This window comes from Elgaria multicarinata, chromosome 4 (genome assembly GCF_023053635.1).
Source record: "Elgaria multicarinata webbii isolate HBS135686 ecotype San Diego chromosome 4, rElgMul1.1.pri, whole genome shotgun sequence".
Lineage (NCBI taxonomy): Eukaryota > Metazoa > Chordata > Lepidosauria > Squamata > Anguidae > Elgaria > Elgaria multicarinata.
The window spans coordinates 62018334-62045631 of NC_086174.1; the positions used below are offsets into that span (position 1 = coordinate 62018334).

The following is a 27298-nucleotide window of genomic DNA, read 5'->3' on the forward strand; positions in this document are numbered from 1 at the left end:
CAAGATGGCGGCGCCCACAAGCCACTTCCGCTCTTCCCCCACGGCTGACTGACTGACAGACTCCCGCCTTCGGGCTTGGCTCGACGAGCGGGGGCGGATTAATGGGAGCTGCCGCTCCCCGGCGGAGGGAGCTAGTTAGGGCGGAGTGATTTCAGCCGGGCATCGGCAGGAGCAACTGACGATGATGGCGGCACTGGCGGCCACCCGGCGAGGCCCTCCGATGTACTCGGTAGGTGTCTCCTGCCCTCCGGGGCGCAGCCGGGACCACCTCGGGCAGTGACGGGGCTGCATCCTGAGGGGCAAGAACGGACGCGCTCGCCAAAAAAGGCTGCTGCCTTTGCATTGGCTGAGAAACGAACGGTCTGCGCTCGCTCGGAAGCCCCGTGGGACAGACACAGGGGGTGGGGGTCGCTTCCCCCTTGGGTTGTGGAGGGCAACCTGTCTGCCCACCCTTTGGCATTTGTGTGGGTCCGTGTTGGGCAGCCACCTCTTCTGTATGGACAGGAGACCCGTGTAGAAGATGCCCGGCAGGTAGCAATTCAGTCAGGGCAAGGCACCCTCTTCTGGCGTGGAAAGGCGGTAAAAGGCACCTGCTGCATGCTAGCTGTTAAAAGCACAGAGCCTGGCTTCATCCACAAACGCTCACGTGCTGGAGCCCAGGGGTTGTATCCGATTTAGTCTTGCTCAGAGTAGATCCACAGAAATGAATGGGACTTAAGTTAGAGATACAGCCCATGTGCCAAGCATGCTTCTTGGGCATGTACATATATGTACACCTCTGTGCATATGTGCTAGATCTCAGGTACTCAACTCCTGGTTGCTGATATTCTGGGACTCAGGTGGAAGGAGGAAGCACAAATGTTCATCTGGGGAATGTGTGTAACGGTAGCTGTAAAATGTTCACATCTGATGGCATGGCAGTTTGAATATATGGCAGTGTCTGCCCACATGGCAGTGTGGGCAGACAGGTTGTTTTTATACTGTTTTTATGTGTGTGTGTGTTTTTTAAATTGTATACTTTTAATGTTTACTATTTTTAAATGTTGTAAACCGCCCAGAGAGCTTCGGCTGTGGGGCGGTATATAAATGTAATTAAATAAATAAATAAATAAATATATGCTCTCTGTGAGGTGGCAGTGAGTTTGTATTTTGAGTTCTGGGATTAAGCACCATTGAACTGTCACTTACCTTGCTCCCCACCATGCAGTGCAAATCCTGTGTTCATGTCCTCCCTTGTCTGAAGAAGGACGTGTAGCTTTGTTAGTCTTTTGCTTAGTATAAGACCTGAGCTGCAGCTTCTTTGAGTAGTGCTTTAATCCCATTCTTGTATGGTGACAAATCCCACTTCCTCTCTGAACATGAGGGTTGGGAATATTTATAGGGTGTTGAATACTTCTTACCTTTTGAGAGATGTGGAGAATACTACGGTATCTTAGAAAGAAGCAATGTTTTCTTCCCCTTTGTATGTTGCCTCAGAAAAGAAATTCTTACTTCAGATATCATTGTTTCGCAATAGTACACTTTCTATTCAGTGTTGTTTCATTTAAGCTTGGGTGTGCTCTTGCTACAGCACTGCAAATACTTTATCAAGAGGTTAAAATCCCTGACCTCCCTTCCCCACTCCTCCACTTGAAATGTTGGAGGAGGTGGTGCCTGCGTGTGTACACACTGATGATTATAATTGGTAGGTATCTTAAGATGTAACATAGTATGATCAATCAAGCTTCAGTAATAATTAAGAGTAGGGGAGGCTGGATTTTCACAATATTTATATATCTGTATAATCATAGAAGAATCTGTAGCAGGCAAGAAAGCTTGAACTCACAATGACTTCTGTATCTTTGGACCTGAATTTTTCAATTACAGGTTCTATTTTCTAAGTGCCTTTTAATAATATTGTATTGCATTGTTCAAAGATTTTTTTGTCAAAAATGGAGCTGCAGAAGTGGTGTTTATTATTATTGTCCTTCTAGAATATGGAAGCTCACTGCCTAAGGCTTGAACTGTAGCAAGCCATGTGTTAATTAACACCTCCACACAGCTGGATTTTGATCTATTAATGGGAATATGATGATACTTTAATAGACTAGTCCTGCAGGTTGGCTTGTTCAAATCTTCTGTTCTCATATAGCACTGGTGTGTGTGTGATGCTGGAGACTCCCCCCCCACACACACACACTTCAAAGAAGCAAAATAGTAGAAATAGAGGGATTTACTATAGCTCATTCCAGCAGAAAGTTTTTGTGTCCTGCAAGTCTCTTGTGGAGCCCAGCAGATGTTCAGATTAGGACTGAATGGTGTACCACTCCCTCTTAAACATTTGCCCCCAGGGTTAGTATATAAATTCTTACTGATACAGATGACAGAATGTATCAGCTGGAAACCAGCTTTGCTGCATGTGGGTCTTTTTCCATCAAAGAAGGCCCTCATGAGGTGAAGTCGCTTTGCCTGCCCTACAGCTTCTCCCACTGGGGAGAGGACACAGGGCAGGCGAAGCTACCACTCCATAATCTCTTTAGCTCTGATCACAGATCAGAGACAACAAGGGGATTCCCCTGCACCTCATGCACCTTCCCTTGAGAGGGGAAGTGGCACATAGGCGAATCCTCTTCTTATTTCTGATCACAGATCCTTTCCCATCCTACTCACAAAGCCACCCACCCCATAGTATCCAGGGCAGGGAGCAGGGCTTGTGGAGGAGCATACGGAAAGAGCATAAAGCCCTCTTGGGCCAGATTCGGTTCCCCTCTCCTGCAGTAAAGTCCTCTTTGATGAATGCCTGAAGAGTGCTAGTGACTTATTGAGCTGGTGTGAACCTTCCAAGCTATCCAGGGAACAATGCTGCCAGGTTGTTTGCAGAGGAGATAGGAAACAGAGGAATGAGGATCTGACGAAATCCCATAGTGCTTAAGATCAGAAAGGGCTGTAGGCTCTGGCATGGAGGGTGATGGGCATTCTAGAGAGGCTGTCTAAGAAGACAAAGTTGACACTGGGCTGAAAGAGGTGCCCAAGGGAAGCCGTTCCCTTCTGCTTTGCTCCTCTCACTTATGCATAATACACCAGGCATGGATACCTTAGCATTATGTCCAAACTCTATTGCACCCAAACAGGATTCATAAGACAGCTTTGAAGTGGGGTTTCTTCTTGCTATATGAATGGGGTTTGTTTCAGTGCCATAAACCATAATCCTGAGTTTGAACATAACACTAAACTATCCTTGCCTGGCTTATATATGTGTAAGTGGGAGTAGCAAAGCAGGAGCAAATAGATTGTATTGTACATCTGGGCACATTGCAGTTTAATAAGCCAGAATTCCTGGCTTGGAGTGATCTGTGAATGCAGCCAATGCCTAATACTTTATCCATGATGTTCCCAGCAGAAAAATCTCACATCAAAGAAAAAAGACGACTTTGAAGATATCTTGGAGGAGAGGCGGCAGTCCAGTGACCTCAGATATGCAATGAAATGCTACACTCCTGTAGTTTATAAAGAACTTTCTCCCTGCAAGCCAAGTGCCATTAAAGCTATAGTTCTGCAATCTGAACAAGTTCAGTATGTCATCAAACAGGTAAATCAAACTTGGGTCTGCCCTTCCTCCAGTAGTTCTCTGTAAATAATAACATGAGCAATACCCTTGTTTACTGCCAAATGTAAAACAATTGTTTTCCAACTGTGAGGCTCTTCCCTTGTTTCCATAAAACTTGTAGTGGAGATTCCTCCCATGCCATTTTCTATTCTCTGCCCACTTGGCAATTTACTGGGGAGAATCTTTCTAGATGAGAGAGACTTGTCTCTTCTGCCTTTTGCTTGATTACTGTAACTAAAAAAGTATATTACAGAGCTGGAGAAGGTGCAGAAAAGAGCAACCAAAATTATTGGGGGCTGGAGCCACTCCTGCATGACCAAAGATTGAAATGTTTGGGGCTTTTTAGTTTAGAAAAAAAGTAAGGTATTTTTTACTTTTTACTTTGGATGAACTGCTGGGTCCCAATGATGAGTTTTTGTCATTCTCTATCTTAAGTGCCAAGTATGACTTGCCAGCTATGGCTGAATGGCAATACTTTCCATTGCAACCATTGTTATTTTTTGTTATTATTTTAGAGTATTTTTATCCTGCACCTCAGCCAAAAGGCTCTCGGAGCGGCTTACAATTTATCAATAAAGAACACAGTCCCTACCCTCAGGCTTACATTCTAAAAAATACATGACACACAAGGAAAAGGGGATGGTTTTGGTCCAACCGCTTTACAGCATCAGAATTTCCATCATTATTGGAAGCACTTATTGAGGCTTGTCAGGCAAAATGACCCACAATCCATGTCTATAAATACTTGTTGTTGGTAAATAAACTTGATACACAGGCCTTTAAGCAGGAATGGAAGAGGAAATTGGATTGCCCCTTTCTGCCTTATCAGTGGATCACTGCTTTGGCATTTATATCTACCATCTTTATGGATCTTAGGTTGCATCTTATTCACCAGAAACATTTGTTCCATATTTATTGAACACCATAGCTCTTTAATAAGGGATTGCCTAATTCAGGTAATTGCTGGCAGTGCAAGGCAACTAATGCTTCTTTTAAACATATGTTTTGGAAATGTCTAGTAGTTGCTTCTTTTGGGTGGAAGTTATTATACAGATAAATTTTGTACTGGAACAGTGTTTAATATCTACACACTCTTTTAAATTATTTACTTGCTTCATGGAAATTAACGAATGGTCAGCATAGATTATCCACACCCTCTTGACAGCTAATAGACTGATATTACAACCTTGGAAGGAGAAATGCTCACCTCTTATAATGCAGTGGATTGAGCACTTTATAGCACTTTCAACATTTGAGTGGGTGACATATAGACAGCACCCACAAGTAGATACTTATTTGAACATCTGGTCCACTTTTGTGGAAGCCTATGTATAATTACTACTAAGTTGTATTTACATATATGTGCATTTCATGTGTATGGATTGCTATGGATATATACAAGTTTATGTATATTTAAAAAAAAACCCTCTCAAAAAGGTGAGTAAAGGAGGATATAAAATTATGTATGGTCTGAAGGAAGTGAATATGGATAAGTTTTACTCTTTCATAGTACTAGAACCTGGGCTCATCTAATAAAGATAAATGCTGTCCACTGTGTACTTGGTAATACTAGCGGGAGGCTGCTACCCTCATGTCCTGCTTGTGGGCTTTCCACAGGCAGCTGTTTGGCCACTAGGAACAGAATGCTGGATAGGCCTTTGGGTTTGATCCAGCACAGCTTGTCTTCTATTCTTAAAAAGTCTTCAAAATGTCTTTATTTACTACTGCTATTCGTTTTTTGCTTAGTTATCAAAAGAGACAGGTGAATCGCCTGACATCATACAAGAAGAAGCGGCAGAAATTCTGGATGAGATGGGGCACAGCATGCATATGGGAGCTATACGTTTTTTTGCTTTTACACTGAGCAAACTATTTAAATGTCTTTTCACAAGCATCTATGTGAATGAAGATGGAATGCAAAAAGTAAGTATGTGTATGAACATTCACAGAAACAGCTAGAATTACATGCAGCCACAATTGGGGTTAATTTGTGTGAGCATTCTGATTGCATGAGAGTCTGGCAATTTATTTTTTTATTTATTGCATTTATGTACCGCCCCATAGCCGAAGCTCTCTGGGCGGTTCACATAAGATAAAACATTTAAAAACAATATACAAAAAATTTAAAACCACAAAAACATGCAAAATTCACATACATTTAAAACCACTATACCAAATTTAGAAACAATGAGCTAAAAACCCCAGACCCAGGCTCATTACATATTGCTAAATGCCTGGGAGAAGAGAAAAGTCTTGACCTGGTGCCGAAAAGATGACAATGTCGGCACCAGACGGGCCTCATCAGGGAGATTGTTCCACAGTTGGGGGGCCACCCAGAGAAGGCCCTCTCTCTTGTTGCCACCCTCAGAGCTTCTTCAGAGTAGGCACCCGGAGGAGGACCTTAGATGTTGAACGTAATGTTCGGGTAGGTTCATGTCGGGAAATATCAGTTTAAAATATCAGTTGTCCTTGAGGTAAACTTTCAAAACTCTTGGGTTATCATGGCAATCACTGGACGGCTGGAAGCTACTGTTGATCTTTACCTCGGGATGTGGGAAAAAGAGACTTGGGGTGGGGAGAGATAGAGAGTTGCAGATACAAGGAAAGGTGTGAAAGGAGCTTCTGCATTTATTCACTTTTATATATAGCTATAAGCAAATGTTAATGGATACAAATTATGCTACTGTTAATGTGGGATTGGAATAAACTGCAAAATAAGTACAAGTCAACAGCTTTAAAAAATGTTTATCCTTTGTGCATGCATCATGTCATCAAATTATGCACTCCCAAGCACACTTTCTTAGAAGTGAGTTCCACCAAAACTTGTGGGAGTTACTTCCAAGTAAGGCTATAATCCTAAACATAATTATTAGAAAGTAGACCTCGTGGAATGTACTTCTATGTAATCATATTAAGGTGTGTATTTAAAATTGCGATGTAAAAGTTCTGAGGCCTGACTTCAATGGCTTTGCTTTGGGAACTTGCTGTGTAGATCATAAATTGAAATGTTAACAAAAAATCAGTTTAACAAATACTTCCAACAGTTGTTGAATTTCTGCTTGCTTAAGAATTTCAACTTGCTGTATTTTGCTACTATGTGACGTAGCAGAATATTTTGCAAGCAAGGATTTGCATTCCCCCCTGCCCCCCCCCCCCCGGCAGCAATCACTTAGTACTGGAATTATTTTATTGTTTTGAGTGTGAACACGGAGATCTAGATTTGATACTACCATAAATACAGGGCATAAACCAAACACTTCCCCATTTTTTAATAATCCAAGAGTCCATGTTAGTTCTGCCTACCTGATAAAGTACATGCATTCCAGTCATTGCAGCAGCTGGACATATTTATATGTCTTCCAGAAACATGAAACTTAATAAGCAACTTGTGGCTGTTGAGGCCCAAATCCCAAACGTACCCTTTGTTTATGTCATAATGCACGTCGTTGAAACTTGTGTTACTTTATGCAGAAATGTGACCTGTTGCTTAAATTTAAAAACTGAAACTATTTTAGTGTCCTTTACCAAAATTTCCAAAGTCTTGCTCTTCTAATACTTTAGAAGGAACAACTCAGTTTGCATGACACGACAGCCCACTATGGCTTAAGGTATACAGATGAAAAGAAGGAAAGGGAAAGGAACCTCTTGTGCAAGCACTGGGTCATTACTGACTCTTGGAGGGATGCCAGCTTTCGCTGACATTTTCTTGGCAGGCCTTATAGCGGGGTGGTTTGCCGTTGCCTTCCCCGACCATTATTACCATTCCCCCAGCTAACTGGGTACTCATTTTACCGACCTCGGGAGGATGGAAGGCTGAGTCGACCCGAGCCGGCTGCCTGAAACCAGCATCCGCTGGGATCGAACTCAGGCCGTGGGGAGAGTTTCCGCTGCAGAAACTGCTGCTTTACCACTCTGCGCCACACAAGATGAAGCCAATGCTAATTGTGTTGAACTGTCTTATCATAAAGCTCAATATTATCTGTTTGGGGGAAATCCCTATAAGACACCCCTTTCACATAAAAGGTCCTTTTGCTTACTTCCAGGTACATATCGGAACTGACCTCGTTTCATGCCTATGTCTTCGACATATCCTCTCTGCCCTCAGAATAAATTACTTTAAGCTCCACGTGGGCAAATAGGCATGTCCTACGTCCATGCTGGTCTTTGACAAAAGGAGCCAAATGATCCTGTGTGTGCCACACCAAGCTTATTAAAATAATCAGTTTGCATAATAGATGAACCTAGCTTTAACCAAAGCCTTAGTGAGGCACTCTTTTTTAATAAGAGCCAGTTCTATCCTAATACGTCAACAGGTCTACATGTGTGACAGGTCATATTCTGCATTTAGTGTTTGTAACTGGACAGGAGGAGAATGGACAAATAGCAGAGGGGTTTCTTGTGACCCTGCTGTTTATTTCCTGATGAGCTTTCAGCAGCTATTTCCTTTGTGGGCCTGGGGGAGGATCTAGTAAGACAGTGGAATGTGAGGAATTGAAGCTCTCAAGAAGTCTCCAGTTAGGAAAGGTGGGAAAGGATTGGGGAGGAGGTTGGGGCTAGCGATGTGGAGATGAGTGAACTTGGGAATCCTGCTGCTACTGAAAACAATGCACATGAAGAGGATGTGTGACATACATGTTCAAGTGAGATCATTTTCATGCTTTACAAAATAATATATAACAGAGTGTCGGATAACAGGAACAACTCAGTTTGCCTGACACAACAGCCCACTATGGCTTAATTTATCTGTAGGGGCTGCCGCGTCTTCCAGGGCTTGTTTTAGAGTTATTTCAGAGTTGTCTGATTCTCAAACAACCCCTGCCACCTGGGTTTGCACAACATAACATAATTGTTTTTACTGCTTTTAAATTATTTATTGTTTTAACTTGGTTCATGGTTTAATTTGTTTTTAGCTGTGTATATTTATTGTTTTATACTGGATGCTTTTATCTGTACGCCACCCTGAAATCTTAATGATATAGGGCGGGATACAAATGTTTTAAATACAATAAATAAATAAAAACAATAACAAGCCATGGCAAACTGGAGCCCATGGGCGCCATGCAAAAATGCTGCCTGCAGTTGCCCACCATGACAAAACAACCCCCGTGGGTAAATTAAGCCATGGTAGGCTGTCATGTCATGCAAACCAGGTCTTTGGGTTGGTTGTGCATCAATTTCACAGCTGCTCGAAGGAATCTATAAGGCAGCTTTGAGCCTAATCGACTATGGGGGAATCTGATAGCAAGGAAATGAGTTCCACTTAGACTGGCTCAGTTCAGACAACACGTTTCTCAAGGGTGGTTTTAGAACTCCACGGTGGAGTTCTTACACCACCATTGAAAAATGTGTTGTCTGGCAGGAAAAATCCATGCAATGGTGAAGTTGTGATCTAGAGTGTCACCATATCCTCAACCACTATGCTTTTGAGGTATGGACTTCAGTGCAGTGAAGCATGCATTTCTATACGAAGTTATTAATATTAATATATCTGTCCAATGATGTTCTGTAAGAAAAAACAAACAATTGCAAAATAAATTTCAGTGCATGACTAATTTTTTTGAAGGCCACTCAAAGTCCTTCTTAAACTTTGCTGTGATAAATAGCATTTTGTTCTTTGTTAGTTACAGCAGGCAATACAAGAGCATCCAGTTGTCCTGCTGCCCAGTCATCGAAGCTACATAGATTTTCTGTTGTTATCTTATGTTCTGTACACCTATGACTTGTCTTTGCCTGTCATTGCTGCAGGAATAGGTAAATATTTCTCTTACAAAATTCTGACTAGTGTAAGAATGAATATTGCGTTAGTGTATGTTGGATTAGCCAATAGCGGCTTGGTCAAGCTGTTATAAATAGGATTGAAACATTTTTGCCTGTTTGTTGTCTTTGTGTGCCTGCAATGTATCACCTAGTTTTGCACAGCTGGGGAGATGCAAAAGGTCTGACCAAAATTTCAAAGGCAACTGAATGGCAGGCCCTCTTGATCCCATAGGAGGAGGGAGAATTACCCATCTTCAGAAAACTAGTGGATTTAATTATTGCTGCTTGTGAATGAGACCTCCAATGTGGAAATTATCAGAACTTCAAGATGATTGCCTTTTGCATGCAGCACCCTATAAACATTAATAAAATAATATGCAAATGTTCACAGAACGTGTCACAGGCTCGTGTACATTGACACAATCAGTATTAAATCATTGTAGAACACCAAGGGATCTATATGTTGGAACTCTGTATACAATAACCACTGAGCAAAGACTTTGCAAAACTATAACAATTACAGGATAACAAATACCTATGTTAACATATTTAGGGTGATTTGTGTACAATATGCTTTAAGTGCTTGTGCAGCAAAAGTATGAAGCATAAGAAATGAAGTTAACCCCATGAAAAATATAGAAAGACTTGTTAGATGTAGTCAGCTATGAATTCAACTGTAAATCACAATCCAATTGTGATGTAAAATTAGCATAATTTAATTTTGATTTTAATTAACGTTCTAGAATGTATAGAGTATGACCAGGTTCAAACGACATGTGGGTTATTTAATCCATGATGAGCTGGGTGTCTGCAGGTGCCACATTGCATATACGATCTCGCTTGAGGGTTGTTGTGTCATGCGAGCCCAGTGGGTGTGGATTTTGCAAGGGTTAAACAAACCCTAAAACAGACTGTGAGTCATTTAACCCTCTCATAACACACGCTCAGTGGGTTTGCATGACATGGCAACCCCGAGTAGGGGTTGCATATTCAAAATGGCAGCTGCACACGCCCCGCATCTGCCACAGACTGTTGGACTGGTTGTTGTGTCATGCGTACAGCTCCTATGAGTTCAAAATATGGCATCTTGGTCTACTTTGCTGCCATTTGTAGTCAAAATACGTTTCGGTTTTGTTTCTAATGTACTACTCGCATTGGCAGGTCACCAAATCTATGCTGTCTTTCATGCTACTTATTGAACTAATTTCTTCTTTAAGGACATTGATTGACTTTGCTACTCTGCATTCTATGCCTTTGCTAGATTTCCTAGGAATGAAAATTGTTGGTGAGCTATTACGAAAATCAGGTGCCTTTTTTATGCGACGTACTTTTGGTGGGAACAAACTCTACTGGGCAGTGTTTGCTGAATATGTAAAAACTATGTTAAAGGTAAATAACTCTAAAATTGCCTGTAATTTAATATTGAGTTTTAGGATTCGCTGGGTGTAGCAGCATTGAAAAATTATGTAAATGTGTCCTGATTTGTAGCATTATCATTAATTTTTGCACTTGATTAATCTAACTACATGTTTTGCTTGCAGTTAGATTATGTGGTTCTTGCTCTTTGTCTTAAGTAACTGCTATTTAAATAAGTTTATTTTACAAAAATAAACTGCTTTTAGATTATTTTTAAATGAATGAATATATTTCACTTGCTTTTGCTAATTGTTAACTCTTTGTCTCTTTGGTCCTAAAGAGTGGCCATGCCCCTGTTGAGTTTTATCTTGAAGGGACAAGAAGTCGGACTGCCAAGACTTTGACTCCAAAGTTTGGTATGTTGGTCAGAAAATTAGAGCCTTTATCAAATGATATGATTTATGCTAGGTAGGAAGTGAGTAATATGTTCAGCACTACAGGCCACACTAGAAATATATCACAGGCTGTAAAAGTAATTCATTTAATTCTTACATGAAGATTATGCATTCATTTTGATAAAACATATGTCTTCTCCCCCTCCTCTTCCTCCTCCTCCTTCTTCTAGGTCTCCTCAATATTGTGATGGAGCCTTTCTTTAAAAGGGAGGTGTTTGACATTTACCTTGTCCCAATCAGTATCAGTTATGAGAGGGTACTGGAAGAATCGCTTTATGCACATGAACTTTTAGGAGTCCCGAAACCAAAAGAATCAACATCGGTAAGAAAGCAAATTGGTGTAGCCTGATGGTGGGAATGATGGACATTACTCTGGGTTCAAAATCCTGCTTTGCCATCAATTCACTGTGGCCTTGTTTGGATGTAATGCTAACCCATGATCCAGCATTATGAAAACAAGCTGAAGTGAATCTTGGCCTCATGTGCTCCCTCCCCTCCTCCTTTACTGCATTCAAAAGGAGGAGATTGGAAGCTTTTGGTTCCATTTTAAATTAACCACAACTTGCCATGACATCTAAACCCCAAAAAACTAGGATCAATCTTAAGTATGGTTTGTTGAAACAAGCCAAATTTAAACCATAGTTTATGAAGTTGACTTTTTTCAACCATAGTTAAGAATAATTACAGTTATGGGTTTGGACAACATACTAAACCGTGGTTAATCTAAAATTGGAACAGAGACTTCTGATCTCTTCACAGGTGTTCCGGAGGAGAAGAAGGGATGGGGAGAGCATGCAGCTCAAGGCTTGCTGCTGCTCATTCTCATAATGGAAAACCAAATGCAGTCTGTGTGTCAGGGGCAACTTCCTCTCCTCCCACCTCAGTTGTCTTCTAGAAAACATAGAAATAATAGTAACATACCTCATAGGATTGTTTTGAGGATGAATGGATTAAGGCTGAAAATTGTAGAAGTGATGCTATAGAAATGATTATAAAATAATAAATGTTGTGTACATGCGCATATCTCCGTTGCTTTGTCTTTACTCCATAGGGACTCTTGAAAGCCAGGAAAATTCTGAATGAAGATTTTGGAAGCATACATATGTTCTTTGGACAGCCTGTATCACTCCGGACCTTAGCAGCTGGGAGAATCAATATATGTCCATTTAACCTGGTTCCAAGGTATTACAATGTATGCAATTTTTAATGGCTTGTGAGCAAAATTGGCATTTGAGTCTTTTTTTCTCTATATGCTAAAATCACTCTGTGTGTGTGTGTGTGTGTGTGTGTAATCCTTAGTGTAAGGTTAAATGTTTGCACTTTTGAAACTTTTGCTCACAAAATGGAAATGCCACAAAATCCATTCAGAAGGTAGACGCAGTGCTCCAGTTAGCTCTAATGTACAAAATAATACATGGGATAGTTGGTTTGGTTAGGAGATGAGTTGTTTTGGAATGGCTGGAAGATCTTCTACCAAAAAAAAAAAAGTCTCCCGTGCAGGATCAAAGAAGCTAACAAAATTGACAATGAAATGCCAGATGCTCTCTTTGAATGCCACTAGTCACTGGACTTTTTTCTTTTAGGCATATTCCCCAAAAGCCATCTGAGGAAATCCAGGAATTTGTCAGTAACGTAGCCTACAAAATGGAGCTCCTTCAAATAGAAAACATGGTTCTGAGTCCATGGGTATTAATTTCTGCTGTCCTGCTCCAGAACTTACCAGCCATAGATTTTGAGCTTCTGGTGGAAAAGACACTTTGGCTGAAAGGTTTAACTCAGGCATTTGGAGGATTCCTTGATTGGCCTGGTATGCTATGAATCTTGTACATACATTCCTTTCCTGAGGGTGGTGTAAGTTGTGTCATTCTTAGCACCTGTTATTACTGCTCCTAGCAGCCACGTGGTTGGGGGTGCTGAGGGATCATCTACACCAAGCAGGATATTCCACTATGAAAGCGGTATGAAAGGGAGCCACACTACTGCTTTATAGTGGTATTGAAGTGCACTGACAACCGTTGGGGCCCACTGATATATACCATATACCACTTTCATACCGCTTTCATAGTGGAATATCCTGCTTGGTGTAGATGAGCCCAGAGATGAATCTACAAGGAAATGCACATTTGAGCTGGAATACTAGGCAGCAAAACAGAGATTCCTGTAGTTTGCCAGTCTCATGAGCCATTTATTAATTGGTCACCGCAAATACGTTTCACAAAGGCTGAAGTAATAATAAAGGTTTCAGCAGCCTCCCCTAACTTTCCAGATTTGTTGGCCTACAATGATCGGAGTTGTAACCCAACACATCTGAAGGCCACCACATCAGCGGATAAACTAATACAAATTTAAAATCAGCTGACGAAGATACTTGTGCTAGCCACTGAAGTCTGAAATAGCATATTTTTATACTTCCTTGTTTGAGGGGGAGGGGGTTACATTATCCTAATTTTATGCCTACGTCCCAAGTTCAGAAATCTCTGTGCCATTACAAGCTGAGCACAACCCCCTCCTCCACCTCAATTTCTGCCTCTGTTCATAATGATTTCATGCCAAGTTTCATTCGCCCCACACTTTCCTAAATATGCCAGGTTGTGGAAGGAGTGGAGAAGGAACTGCAGCCATGGGCTACACCCAAGTTGTTCCAGCATTGCCAGTGTAAAGGAACAGCGGGTCCGAGCATGCTCTGGAGCCTTTATTTTGCAGAGTTGGAAACTTTTGGAAGAGCTTTAGCCAAGTATCATGGCTCTTGATTTCCTTTTTCTTCTTTCCCTACTCAATATTTTGGAAAGTTTGGGGGAATGTGACAGCTGAGGGGCTCCCCCTTTCTGAGCCTTTTTTTTTGGGGGGGGGGGGAGAATTCTCAGAAAAAGCTCAGGTTTTGCCCATCACTACTGGAAACTATTCCATTCTTCTGCCAGACACATCTTTCATTGATGTTCTCACTGCAAACAGGAAGCAAAAATAAGATGCTTAATAGATGTTATTCACAACTTATCTCTTTACTAGATCACCTGTGTGCCAACAAAGCGGTAAGATCTGCCATCGCTCTACATTCCAACATTACTAGCTTTGTCAATGGGCAAGTGATTCTCTGTGCCAGAGAAATAGGACCTGGTGCTACAGAGGAGATTGTCTTTAAACAAGCCCTCTCCATACTCCAATGTGGGTCCTACAGGAACCAATTGCTTAATGTCTTTGTGCGACCAGCACTTGTAGCACTCGCGTTGGAAATGACACACTGTTCCAGAAAAGGTAAATTCACTTTTTTATTATAATAATTGCAAATCTGAAAATTAAACCATAATTTATTCCCATTATTAAGTGAAGTGATACCCTAAATGTGTGTGTTGAGACTTTGAAGTTCTCTCATACCTTGGCCCAAGTCTTCTATACATGGTGAGACTGGGAGCGGGCCTGCATGACTACTACAAATCGCACAAGGATATAAAATAGCATTGTGTGCCTGCAAATCTCCCTGTGAACTGGATTTAGAGTCTGTCTCTGGGTTCAGATGACACAGCATAGTTTGTCATGGATTATTTAACCCACAACAAGACGAGCTGCAGCACCCATGGGCACCAAGGTGCATATGCTACCCCCTTTCAGGGGTTGTCATGTTGTTTGAACGCAGCAAGTGTGGATTATGCAAGGGTTAAACAACCCTCACATAGTCCATGCTCTTCAAGTTCACACAGCCCAACAAACCCCAAACAGGTGTTGCATATTCAAAATGGCAGCAACATACACCTAGCATGTGCCACAGCCTCACCGTGGGTTAAATAATCCATGGTGGGCTGTTGTGTCATTTGAACAGCTGTCTTCTTCGCCCTTCCCTCATCTTGCTTTTTATGCTATTTTGGAACTGGGCAAATGGTATCAAGTTAAAATGTCCAGTATCCCAATTCACTGTGACCTAGTGTCCATCATGTGTGCAAACAAGTCTAATTTAAATAAAATGTGGAACTTAAAACAGTTTGCAGTTCATGATGAAGACACCCAGAAGCTCTTGGTGCTTGGTAGGTCCCCTTCCCATGCCCCAATTAATTTGAGTTGCAGTCTTGATTATTTCTAATCCTCTTTAATCCAGTAATTATGCATGTTTAATTGTGAACAGCATTTCAGCCTTGTTTGACAAACAGAAATTCTGCAGTAGCTGCTCGTCAAAGGAGACGGTGCCCATATTCACCGTTCTCACTGCATAATTTGTTATTAGGGTTAACCGCAATCCGTCAGTGACAATTCTGGTTTTGAGGAAATCCATTTCTTTCTAATGGGGTTTATGCACGAGAAGCTTCTGATGGATTGTGCCTACCATTTCCAAATGACATCAGTATTCATGTGTACATGTTCAGTTTTTCTGTTATTGTCTTTAAAAGATAGCACCTTGCAGACTTTCTCTTTTAATAGCGTTGAAGAAAGAGCTTATTTCTGAATCATTAAAATTTATTTTCCAGAGGAAGTCTATAGCAATTTTACTTTCTGGCTTGCTGTTTTTTCTGATGAGTTTATCTTCTTACCTGGAATACCCCTGAAGGTAATGTTCTTTGTGCATTCTTGATCTCTTAACATCTATAGGCATTTCTCGTTGACTTCACTGGCATCAGATCTGTGTCCAATTTAAATGAGAAATAAGAACTTGGGGGCTGATCATTAGTGATGTTTGTCAATTAACATAATTGTTCCAATTTATAGTTTTGTCTTTTGAAAAGCTTTAAGAAATATATTTTAATAGGTAGAAAATATAAACAAAACCCGAACACCTTGACAGTGCTCCCCTGTCAAATCCTGCCAACATTTTATCCTTTAACTTTGGACTACTCTGCATTCATCTCTGGAGAGTATCAGTCCATTGTCCCTTCTCACACACCCCTACAGCGATGTCCTGCTCTTAACCTGTGATAAATTGCCGTGCATCCTTGTACGCAGACACAGATATGTAATTAGAATGTTACATGTGTAACAAACAACTCAGGTCTATGGGGCATTTAACCTATGGGACACCACAGACTTATGCACTGTGTACTTACTCAAATGAGGAATAACTTCTTAACAGGGGGAATTAACTCAAATGCTATTGTTAGATTCAAAATAAGACAAAAAATTGTTTTGATAAAAGTTATTCTTGAACATGCGCAAACATCACACAGGAGTAAAAGGAAGTGGTTAGTATATTCACCCCCTAGCAAATGGGACAGTAAAGCAGTTTTAACAGACCTTACTAATAGTTTAAAAAGATAATGAGTGGGGAAATCAGCATTACCAAATAAGAAAGTGAAGGTGGCACTAGGGAAATGGCAAAGAAGCAGACTGGAAAGGTAAACGACCAGAGGAGCTGGTGAAAGCTGGACCTCAGCAGCAGAAATGGATAGAATTGGTAGGCAAAAGAAAGGAACCAGAGCAAGAGTCAGCTGATAGCAAAAAGTTATAAAACTTTTGTGAGCTTTCTCAGCTCATTAGAAAATTACAGAAATGAGACATTAGCCACAAGCCAGGTTGTAAATAATGGGATTCAGCACTTTATCCATAAACATCCATGATGTGGAGACCAAATGGAGTCATCACAATTTTGGCTAAAAATAGATTTAGAGTTTTGAATGGAGTTCAAAGAACTGAGCACTCATTTGAGCCTTTTTAATAGTCATTTTCCAACACCTTAGACCAGGGACAAGCAGAAAGTAGATCACCAGATGTTTTGAACTTCAACTTCCCAGAAGACCCTCCCATCATGGCCAATGGTCAGGAATGCTGGGAGGTGAAGTCCAAAATATCTGGAGATCTACTTTATGCCCACCACTGCTTTAGATTCACTTCTTGGTTCCAGAGCGGACAACTCACACAGAGGGAGGTCAGAATGCAAACTGTTTGGAACTCGGCTCTGGAACTCAGTAGGGACCTTTACCAGGGCTGGTAAAGTGTTATTTCTGGGTGTACAAGATCTCTCTCAGCAAATGCAACAAATAAGGCAGTTCAGTAGGGAAGCATAAGGGCAATCCTAAGTCACAAAACATGGGCTTTCCACCAGAGTAGAATAAAAAGGAGTGCTAGTAAAAAGTCAAGAGGAGCGATGGTATCAGTCAACCCCCTGGGTTTATCTAACCCAAACTGAAACACACCCGTGTGAGGTATGCTCATGCACAGAGAACAAATGGCCTGAACTTCAAGGCAGTTACATGGTTTCACACAATGGGTAGGATCCAATGGTGACACACTGCTGGTGGCAAGCATCACCAGTTCCTCTTGCATGTGTGCCCTCCACTGCTGGCGGTGGTGATGTAAGTCCCCAAATGACAGGAATCACAGGTTTCTGGAAGGAGCAGATCAGGCCTTCCACAGCCCATAGTACACATGAACAGAGAGCCAGCATGACTGAAACTCCTCTGTTTGGTAGGGCCTTGCTGCTTTTAACTAGTGATAACTTACCCCGAGAGAGTTTTTTATTTATTCAGAAAATAATGAACTCACCCATGTAGGCTGGGGTGAGAGTTCTCCCTCCAAGTGAACTCTTGTTCTGTGTAAACAAACTTTTGCACATGTGCAATATCAAAGTGTGTCTTGGGAGCTGTAGTTTGGAATCATGTAATGCCACCTCAGAGCCACAGCTGCGGTAGTGAAAGCAATGATGAGGGAAGCTGCTACAGATGCCTAAAAGTTTAGAGGGGTGTGCGTGCTGCCTAATCCTCCTCCTCCTCTCAGAGCCAGAGTGCAGAAATCCCAGATTAGGCAAGGAAAGGGTTAATCCAACTAGCACATGTGAAGAAATCCAAAATTAGGCAAGGAAAGGGTTAATCCAACTAGCACATGTGCAGGAATCCCAGATTAGGCAAGGAAAGGGTTAATCCAACCACTGCAGCGCATGCACAGTAATGGCATTGTTTAGATACAGACTGCACATGCTTAGAAACTCACAGTCAATTCTGAACTGAATAGCAAATCCATAAACTGCCAATCCAGGTTCGTTAAAAAGGCAAGCAATACAAACTGAAGCCTCACTGCAGCTCATTCCTGTCTCAATAAACTATGGTTTATCACAGCATCTAAACTGAGTCATTGTATGTATGAATTCAGGACAGGTAGCCATGTTGGTCTGGCTTCAGATTTCATAGGACAGAGTCTTGTCCACAGGCACAAGACATGTTATCCTTGGTTGGCAGACTATACCCACATACGCTTGCTCGATTTGGGGCGTATGAAAGTATTGCATAGGGTACATAGAGACTGGGAGAGGCTAGCTCATTACAGATAGTAGTTGTCCTTCATTTGGTCGTTTATGTATGCTACTTTCCTTGCTTTGCCAATTCATTACAATTTGGCAGTGAGTCACAGACGTTCTAATTGGACCTTTTAGTCTTCAGATCAGATCTCTGTATTCTGCACTTTATGTGTACTGCATATTATGTTATTGTAATACACCTCTCTCTTGCATTGCTGGGCCTTAGGCCTCATTTCGTAATACTGTTCTCTCAGAGAGCTCTATTTGACTCGTGAAGTTGACTCTGGCGCACAATAAGTTTGTTCATTTTTGAGGTGTCACCAGAACCTTAGTTGTTTGTATTGTGGTTATAAAAGATATTACCATTTAAAAAAAAAAGTTTTTCAAATGTGGGGCTGTAGCACCCTGGAAGTATCTGTATAATTCATACCTCTATATTTCTAATCTGAAATTTACTTACCATAGCAGAGGTAAAAGAGGAACAGAAAGAAATGTTATCTACAGACAATCTCAATTAAAATGTCAAGGAGCGTATGATTTAGGTACGCTACGCTGAAAAACAGGTTTTGGTTTGGAATTGTGTAACTATACCCCATTTCCATTTTGAGTGTGTGCATTCTACTGTCATTTAACATACATTAGATTACTGTTTTGATATCAGAAAGGAGACAGCTACCATGAAATGTTAAAAGCTGCCTATACTTTTTCAGGGTAGTGGACACAATCCCAAGTGTTTTTCCTAGTTACTAAAATAATGTTTTAATGGGAGAATATTTTGATAGACTGTTAAAGTGTGTGTATGTGTGTGTGTGTGTGTGTGTATATATATATATATATATATGTGTATATATATATTAATATTACTTTAGGCCTATTCAGCAGAAATATGGGTGTTGCATGTCTGCAATTTTCTGCTTGGCATTAGGCCCACTAAGAAAAAATAATCAATTTTGTTTAATCCGTAGGATTTTGAAGAAGGTTGTTTCTTGCTTACAAAATGTGATGCAGTTCAAGTCACTCCCCAGCAAATCTTTGTTACAGAGAAAGGAAGCACTATCATCTCTTTCTTGCTAGCAATGTTCAGGCCTTTTGTGGAAGGTTACCAGGTACAAAAACTAACTGCAAAATTCTTTTCTCTCCATTCCATTCATTTTATGGAAGCGACAATAAGTATCACAGGTGTTAAGGGACATTTGATAATGCTGAGGTTATGTATTGTAAGTTTTTATTGTATTCCTGTTTATAATGTCAGTAACTCACTCTAGAAAACAATCTTAAAATTTAACCTTAAAACAAGATTGCAGCCTTTTACAGCTAAGAAGTAAAAGCTACAATAAAACTTACAAATCAAACACAGCCATGGCAACATCAGAGTATATGCTTCAAAGCCTATCGAATGAAGACATCTTAACCTAGCATCTAAAGCTCATCAATCTCAGCACTGGATGGAGGGTGTTTAACGTGTTCTAGATGTTATTGCATTCCCCCTAAAGGAGCAAGTCCGTAGTTTCTCCTGGAGTCATTATTGTCACTTGAGGCTCAGTGGCTGTCTTCTACCAGCTTCGATTGGTGGCCCAGCTGTGCCCCTATCTGGACAAGAGTAACCTGGCTTCAGTAATCTGTACTCTGGTAACCTCCAAATAAGATCTCTGCAATGTGCGCTACGTGGGGCTGCCTTTGAAGGTGGTTCAGAAGCTGCAGTTTGATCAAAATCCTAACCCTAATCCTTTTTGAGCCCGATTTGAGGTGCTAGTTTTATCCTATAAAGCCTTACATGGCTGAGGATTGCAATACCTGAGAGAGTCGCTCTTCTAGTATGAAGCTATCTGTACACTACCAAGGAAGGTCTGGGGTATGGCAACCAGGCAGAGGGCCTTTTCAGTGGTGGCCCCCAATTGTGGAACGCTCCCCACACAGTGAGGTCTGCCTGGTGCCAACGTTGTCATCTTTTGGGCTCCAGGTTAAGACTTTACTCCCAGGCATTATGATAAGGCTTTTAAAAAGGTCCTGTGATTTGTATAGTTAGTTGTTTTAAATTGTTTTTATATTTTTGTATGTTAATGGTTTAAATATTATATTGTTATATTGTATTTTTAGGGATTTAATCTTTGTAAACCCCCACCCCCCAGAGAACTTTGGCCATTGCGTGATATAGAAATGTAATGAATGAATGAATAAATGAATCTAGGTGTCCAGAGGAGCTTCCCTATGGAGAGAATGCCAGAGTTGGGTCACTACTATGGAACACACCCTCTACCCATTGCCATCCAGCTAAGTTTTAATGATCAGGGCACCCAGAGAATGGCCTCCCAATTGTTAGAGTAACAAATGGGTGGAAGGAGATGATCCTTTAGATGCCTACATATATCCTAAACTGTTTAGGGTTTTGGAGGTTAAAACCTGTAGCACAGATGGGCTAAAAAAATATTAGTACAGATGTGAACTGAACCCTCACCCCCCCACACACACACATCTCCTTCTTATAGAGAGTTGCTTCTCCCGATTAAGCTGATATTTAAAATATAATTGGGCAATTCCTCTTACTTATCTTAGTGTATTATTTATTCAGTGATGACAAAATCGAATTAATAAACTGAGATTTGTATTATCTGTGGAAAAAAGCCCCTGCCTATAGCTTTTGCTGCTTGTGGGTTCCCATATCCTTATGCCCCAAGGAATCTTGTGTTATTCATCCAACTCCCCCACCCCGTTCCAATTCCAAAATGCATACTGCTTTAAAGCCTAGGGGACTTTCAAAAGGAGACTGAGATATGGGATGAGGAATTTGCCATTCAAAGAAGAAAAAAGTCAAAAATCCTACTGGAACTGGCTAAACCTTTGAAGTTGCTCTTTAGAACTCTTTAAAATGCTGTGAAGTATTTTTCAACTCAGATGTTCAATTTCTGTTATGAACTTCCTTTCCCAGTGGATTGGTTATGAAAGAATGCTGAACAAATATTTGAATGTTTCTCTTAGATAATCTGCAAGTACCTTTCTAAGGAAACAAATGACGCCTTTACTGAGAAGCAGTTTATATTTGGAGTCCGAAGCTTTGCTGCTAAGTTTCTTGAAACAGGTGTGTGTTCTTTGAACAGTGCAGTGTTTAGCTTTGTTAGTTCTTGGGTATAAGGATTAACGTTTTAATTGCTCACCTTCCTCCTGTTCAGGAAGCACTCAGTGTTATGAGGTCCTGTCTTCAGATATGCAGAAAAATGCTTTGGCAAGTCTTGTGAGACTTGGCGTTGTAGCACGAATGAAAACGTGAGTATATGTTTGGGACTCAAAGAAAAAGTGGGGATGATATCCAACTCCCAATAGTCAAAACTGTTAAAGGGTCTGAGGTCTATTGCAAGTATATAAAGCTTTCTGTACGAAACAACAACCACAAGAAAACCCTAATAAATAATAATGTAGTTGTTAAAGAACGTATAAATTCCAATATCCAGTTGGTGTCTTTCTGCTGATGGAAGGCTCTTTGCTCCATATTCCCTGGTTTTGCCCTGTGCTCTGCTGCACCCCACACTACCTCCCACATTGTTTTGAAGGTTCCCGCAATTCTCTGGAGCAGCCTGGGATGGGGAAGAGGGAGGGAAACACAGGAGGTTGGTCTAGCTTCTACTAGATGGACATAAATTGGGTACAATCCAATAAATCCCCAAACATAAAATCAACTCCAATTTTGGATGATACAGATTTTCTAGACCTATTTCAAACCGGCTTCAAGGCAGGATAGGAGTTGAGACAGCCTTAGTGGATTTGTGCTTGAGTATTGACATGGGGAATGTGTCCCTGCTGGTGCTTTTATACCTATCAGCGGCTTTTGATACCATCAAGCATGGTATCCTTCTGGAACGAATGAGGAGTTTGGGAATCGGGGACACTGCTTCAGTGGTTCCGGTCCTATCTCTCGGGGAGGTTCCAGATGGCGATGCTTGGGGATAGCTGCTCCTCAAAGAAGGAGCTGTTGTATGGTGTACCACAAGGCGCCATCCTACCCCCAATGCTATTTAACATCTACATGAAATTGCTGGGAGAGATCATCTGGAGGCATGGGGCGGAGTGCTATCAGTATGCTGCTGACACCCAAATATACTTCTCTATGCCTTCGACAACAGCGTCAGCTAAGGATAGTGTGTCTGCTCTGAATGAATGCTTGGAGGCGGTAATGGGCTGGATGAGGAAAATCAACCTGAAGCTGAATCCAGACAAGATGGAGGTGCTTACTGTCACAAGCCCCAACCTGGGTTTGGAGGTGTGTCAACCAGTTCTGGATGGGGTTACACTCCCCCTCAAAGACTGCGTTCACAGCTTGGGGGTGCTCCTGGATCCGTCACTCCAAATGATAGCTCAGATAGATGCAACGGCAAGGAGTGCCTAATCAGCTTCAGCTGATATGCCAGCTGCGCCCCTTCCTAGAGTTGGAAGACCCAAAGACGGTAGTGCACGCACTGGTAACTTCGAGGCTTGACTTCTGCAATGTGCTTGACATAGGGCTACCTTTGTGCCTAGTCTGGAAACTTGAACTAGTGCAGAATATGGCAGCCAGGTTAGTCACCGGTACATCTAGGGGTGACCACATTATACCAGCTTTAAAATCACTCCACTGGCTGCCAATTAGTTTCCGGGTGAAGTATAAAGTGTTGGTTATTACCTTTAAAGCCCTACATGGTTTGGGTCCAGGTTACCTGCGGGATTGGCTTCTCCCGTACAATCCACCCCACACACTCAGGTCCTCTAGGAAGAATCTACTTCAGCCAGCTAAAACTAGATTGACAACTGTCATCCAGAGGACCTGCCGCTCCCAGACTGTGGAATGGCCTGCTGGGAGAGATCTGCCAACTCAACAGTCTTTCTGAATAAAAAAAAGCAATAAAGACTGATCTCTTCCGGCAGGCCTACCCAGTCGAATTTTAAGATGTCTGGCTGTTATTTTAATAATGTATTAGTTTCATATGTTTTAATCAGTTTTATGTATTTTACAATAATTTTGTATTCTATGTTGTTCCCCGCCTCGATCCAGAGGGAGAGGCGGGTAATAAATAAATTAATATATTATTGTTATTGTTATTGTTATTGTTATTGTTATTTTAAAAATACCTTACCATATTTCAAAATAGAAATGGTGACACCTGTGACATGCTACCATTAAAATATCATCGGTTTTAACTGTGGATAGTTCCTTCTTACTTTGATAATTAATTTGGTTCCATAACAAAAATCAACCCAAATTGAATGATTTATGTTTGTGTTGCTTCTAAAAATTACTTTGGCTTTGCCCAGTTTCTAAGGAGGCATGTGGTGATTGGGGTAACCATTGAGACAATCTTTGTGATCCTTGCTCTTTGAAGTATGTATATAGGTGTTGAATTTAAGAGGGACTTTTGAGTTGATCTTACTGATTGGAAGAGAGTCTCTTACATAGGCTTAACCAAAGATACTTAAGACTTTATAGATCAAAACCAGGACTTTGAATTCCACTTGGCAGATGGCAAGCAGCCAGTATAGATGTTTGTGTAATCATTACAGTGTAATGAGCTCTATTTCTCATTATAAAACAGAATGCTAGGTTTTATATCAATTGAAGCTTATTACAGTCACTGGTTGCAGCCCTGTGTAGAGTACATTACAATGTTTAGTCCTGAAGGCAATATATGAATGAATGATGTTTCCACATCTGGGATTGGATCCAGCATCTGCCCTCATTGGCGGAAGGGTTCCACTCTGATTGATTTTTGAAGATCCCCCATCCTACCCCTGAAGCACAGCTATCCCATTCCGCAGGATCCCCCAATGCCCTGTGTAGCATGCTCAGGGGACTAGAAGGGCTGATGTGTGAGGAGGGGGCAGAGAAGTCTGCTTCCACCAGCCCAGTTGCACATGCCTAAATGTCTCACAACATGAGTTGACCTGGCTATTACTTGAGGGAAATATATGGATGACATGGAGACTGAAGATCAGGGGGTTCACATGAATAAGTCCCCCAGAAAAAATAATTCTGCAGCCATAAGAATGACCAGCACTGGCAGACTGGATCAGGTGATCTGTAGTGTGGCAGGGAGAACAATGTTATGCCAGAATCCCAATGTTATCCCAGACTGTTAGGTGAATTAGTTGGTTATACCTTCTGTAGACCAAGCTGTATTTACAGAAAACTACTGCCCGAAAACTCTTCTGCTGTTGTTGAGTACATGGATGGGACCAGTTTATTCAATTTAAGTAGTTCTGCATTAATCCAGTGATTACTGTTTATGGTAACCAAGAATAACATCAGTTCTTGACTTTCTGACCCAAATCTGCATCAGTATCGAAAGAGCCAACAGTGAAATAGTTCTCTGCATGCCTCCATAAAATCATTAGAAAATAGCTTTTCTATATATATTATGTGGTCTTGAAATGTGTAATCCAGATTACAATCAATAATTACTGTTGCTGTCACTTTCCCCTTTCAAAATAGATAGCTAAAAAAATAACATTACAAATCACCTTAGGTAATCAGAAGGAATATTGGCAGCTCTTTTTCGTGTCAACATCCTCAATGGCCGACTTGAAGGTTTAATGTATATACATTCATCTTACTTATTCCTCAGAAGTATGGCTTCTGGGAATGTCAGCTGAGGTTTAAAACTGATAGCAAAAGGAGAAATTACTGTATTGTTCACATGCTCTAAATGGTATTATTTGTTTACTATTTCTTTTGGGAAAGGGAACTAGATTATATGGTTTAGTTCTTATTCTTTCCTTCCCAGGACTGATGGATTCACTTACAGTGTAAGTAAAGAGGCTCTGAGTAAAACTGCAGGAATGTTTGGTAAGTGTCCTTGTTAATGGATAGTTTTGTGAAATTTGAGATTTTTCCAAAGATACAGGGCCTCAGCTACCATGTTTGCATTAGTCCATCTATAAGTATTGAAAGGCCAGTCCTCTCATAAGGCTTTAAATTTTTCTTCAATGCATATTTGCTTCAGTTTTTAGTAGTTTCCACCTTAACTTCTACATTGTAGTGAAAAATATGGCACCTTGTATTCCCACCTTGATTGCTGTAACTTCATGGATGTTTTTTTCCCTTTAAAAAAGCAAAGAAGCTAAACAACCTGAAATGTTTAGCAAATGAATTCAAAACTAAGATACAGATTACCATGTATTGCATGCAGATTTTTAAAATGTAGTTTTATGTCCTCCACTACATACCATCTATCACTATATATCATCCCTTCACCTTCACTAATTCCTGCCTTGTTTCATTTCAGCAGTGCTTGCTCTTTTTTCTTGTTCTCTGTCCGGTTGACAGTAGGGTGTTGACAGTTATTCGGTAGCTGTATTCTGAAATAACTTTCTTATTCTTTAGCTAACGTTATGTGCTACTTCTATAACAGCTTTTCAAAGGAATATAGAGTGTGCCGTTCCAACCTCTGTCTCAGAACAATTATGTTGTGTATTCCTATTCTTCTAGAATCTAGGATACATGTACAAAAACTTGTGGCTGCAAGACTTTAATCTTGAGTGGCTTGCCGTGTGCACATTGCAACCGCGAAGAACTATTGGAAGTAAGGCAGATGATGGACAGAATGTTATTGAAGACTGCACAATACACTTCCCACCTTGAAATGTTACTAGTGCATAGTGATGGAGAAAGAACTCTTGGAGCCAGAATGTTTTCATCACTTGAATTTTATCAGTATCAGTGTTTAGGATTATTTGTACGCTGATGTTCTCTTTAATAAATATCACTCTTCTTCCTCCATCTGCAGTTAATATTTGACAGACTTACACAGTAACATCTGAAATGTTTGTCATAATAAGGAAATTATTACTTTTATATGGTTATTTTGTTGTGAAAAAATGTAACTAAGAATACAATATTAAAAGCAATATTTAATGGAAAAAAACACTGGTTGTCATTGTATTTATGAACAGTTTATTTATTCTTTCTTTCATGGAAATAATTCTCACAAAATGTCATGGAAATAATTCTCAAAAAATGTCAATGTTGTGACCAGTTTTTAAACTGTATATGCAATTCTTTAAATATTAAGCTAACAAGTCATTTTTGTTGCTTTAAACTGTTGCACACAGCTGACTTCAGTATGTGCATTGTGTGGGGTGGGGTTTGGCTGGGTTTTATAAAAGCACTTTGTCTGTTCTGTTCATGAATGGATGGTGTGTGTGTGTTTCAAATATAACAAACGTTGGTGCCTGTGGATTTTCCTCTTGTTGGGTAATACTGCTAGTTTTACCCTACCCTGTGCCTGTTTGGTGCATTCTCTTCCCCTCCTTATTGTTTTATTATGATTTTATTAGAATGTAAGCCTATGCGGCAGGGTCTTGGTATTTACTGTTTTACTCTGTACAGCACCATGTACATTGATGGTGCTATATAAATAAATAATAATAATAATCCTATGCATGCATACATACATACTTGTTAGCAAGCCCAGTGCAATCATGACATTTTCCTCTGAATATGTCTGGATATTGTCAGACGGTGCCACAGCTAGAAATGTTCAGAAAACATTTGCCCTTGGGGAGCAGCATGCTTCATGCAATATTTCTAAACTCATGCTCCATTACACCCCTGCAAGGAAACTGAAAGGAGCAGGGCCGCATTTCAGCTTTGGGTTTGAAAGAAGTTAGCTCATTCACGGGGACTGGGAAGGGGGGGTGGGGTTGGAGCTCGCTTGAAATTTGGTCTGACTGAGCTCTTAATGAGCTTCTGTGCCACCCCCACCCCGTGGAGGGGGGACGGCTTAAAACCACCCCAATTCGGGAGGAAAGCCCCCACTCCCTTCTCTTCCCTCTGGCTGCAAACACTGCTTCCCACCCTTCTGGTCGCGGGACTCGCTCTTGAGCAGCGTCCCGTGGCGGGGGGATATTATAAGCCGCCGCTCCGCCGGGGGGCGCTGTCTCCTCTCAGGTGTCCTCTCAACGCGCAGGCTT

The 27298-nt window shown here is 41.0% G+C and overlaps 1 protein-coding gene across 1 annotated transcript; it reads left to right on the forward strand.

Annotated features, from left to right (window-relative positions):
• The first annotated feature begins 78 nt into the window (after window positions 1–78).
• GNPAT (glyceronephosphate O-acyltransferase) lies at window positions 79–26280 on the forward strand. The gene is made up of 16 exons (XM_063124407.1): window positions 79–229; window positions 3380–3568; window positions 5333–5509; window positions 9208–9337; window positions 10605–10732; window positions 11040–11115; window positions 11325–11476; window positions 12206–12336; window positions 12738–12961; window positions 14161–14406; window positions 15609–15688; window positions 19330–19470; window positions 21341–21440; window positions 21532–21625; window positions 25111–25172; window positions 25815–26280. The coding sequence occupies exons 1-16, from the start codon at window positions 182–184 to the stop codon at window positions 25856–25858; spliced, it is 2022 nt and encodes a 673-aa protein (XP_062980477.1). The 5' UTR covers window positions 79–181; the 3' UTR covers window positions 25859–26280.
• The last annotated feature ends 1018 nt before the right edge of the window (window positions 26281–27298 follow it).

Excerpts from the sequence above, each read along its gene's own strand:
- GNPAT (XM_063124407.1), top strand. The coding sequence starts at position 182 with ATGATGGCGGCACTGGCGGCCACCCGGCGAGGCCCTCCGATGTACTCG. Across the intron at positions 21,626-25,110 it reads GTTGTAGCACGAATGAAAAC|GACTGATGGATTCACTTACA; the intron begins GTGAGTATATGT and ends TTTCCTTCCCAG. Across the intron at positions 25,173-25,814 it reads TAAAACTGCAGGAATGTTTG|AATCTAGGATACATGTACAA; the intron begins GTAAGTGTCCTT and ends CTATTCTTCTAG.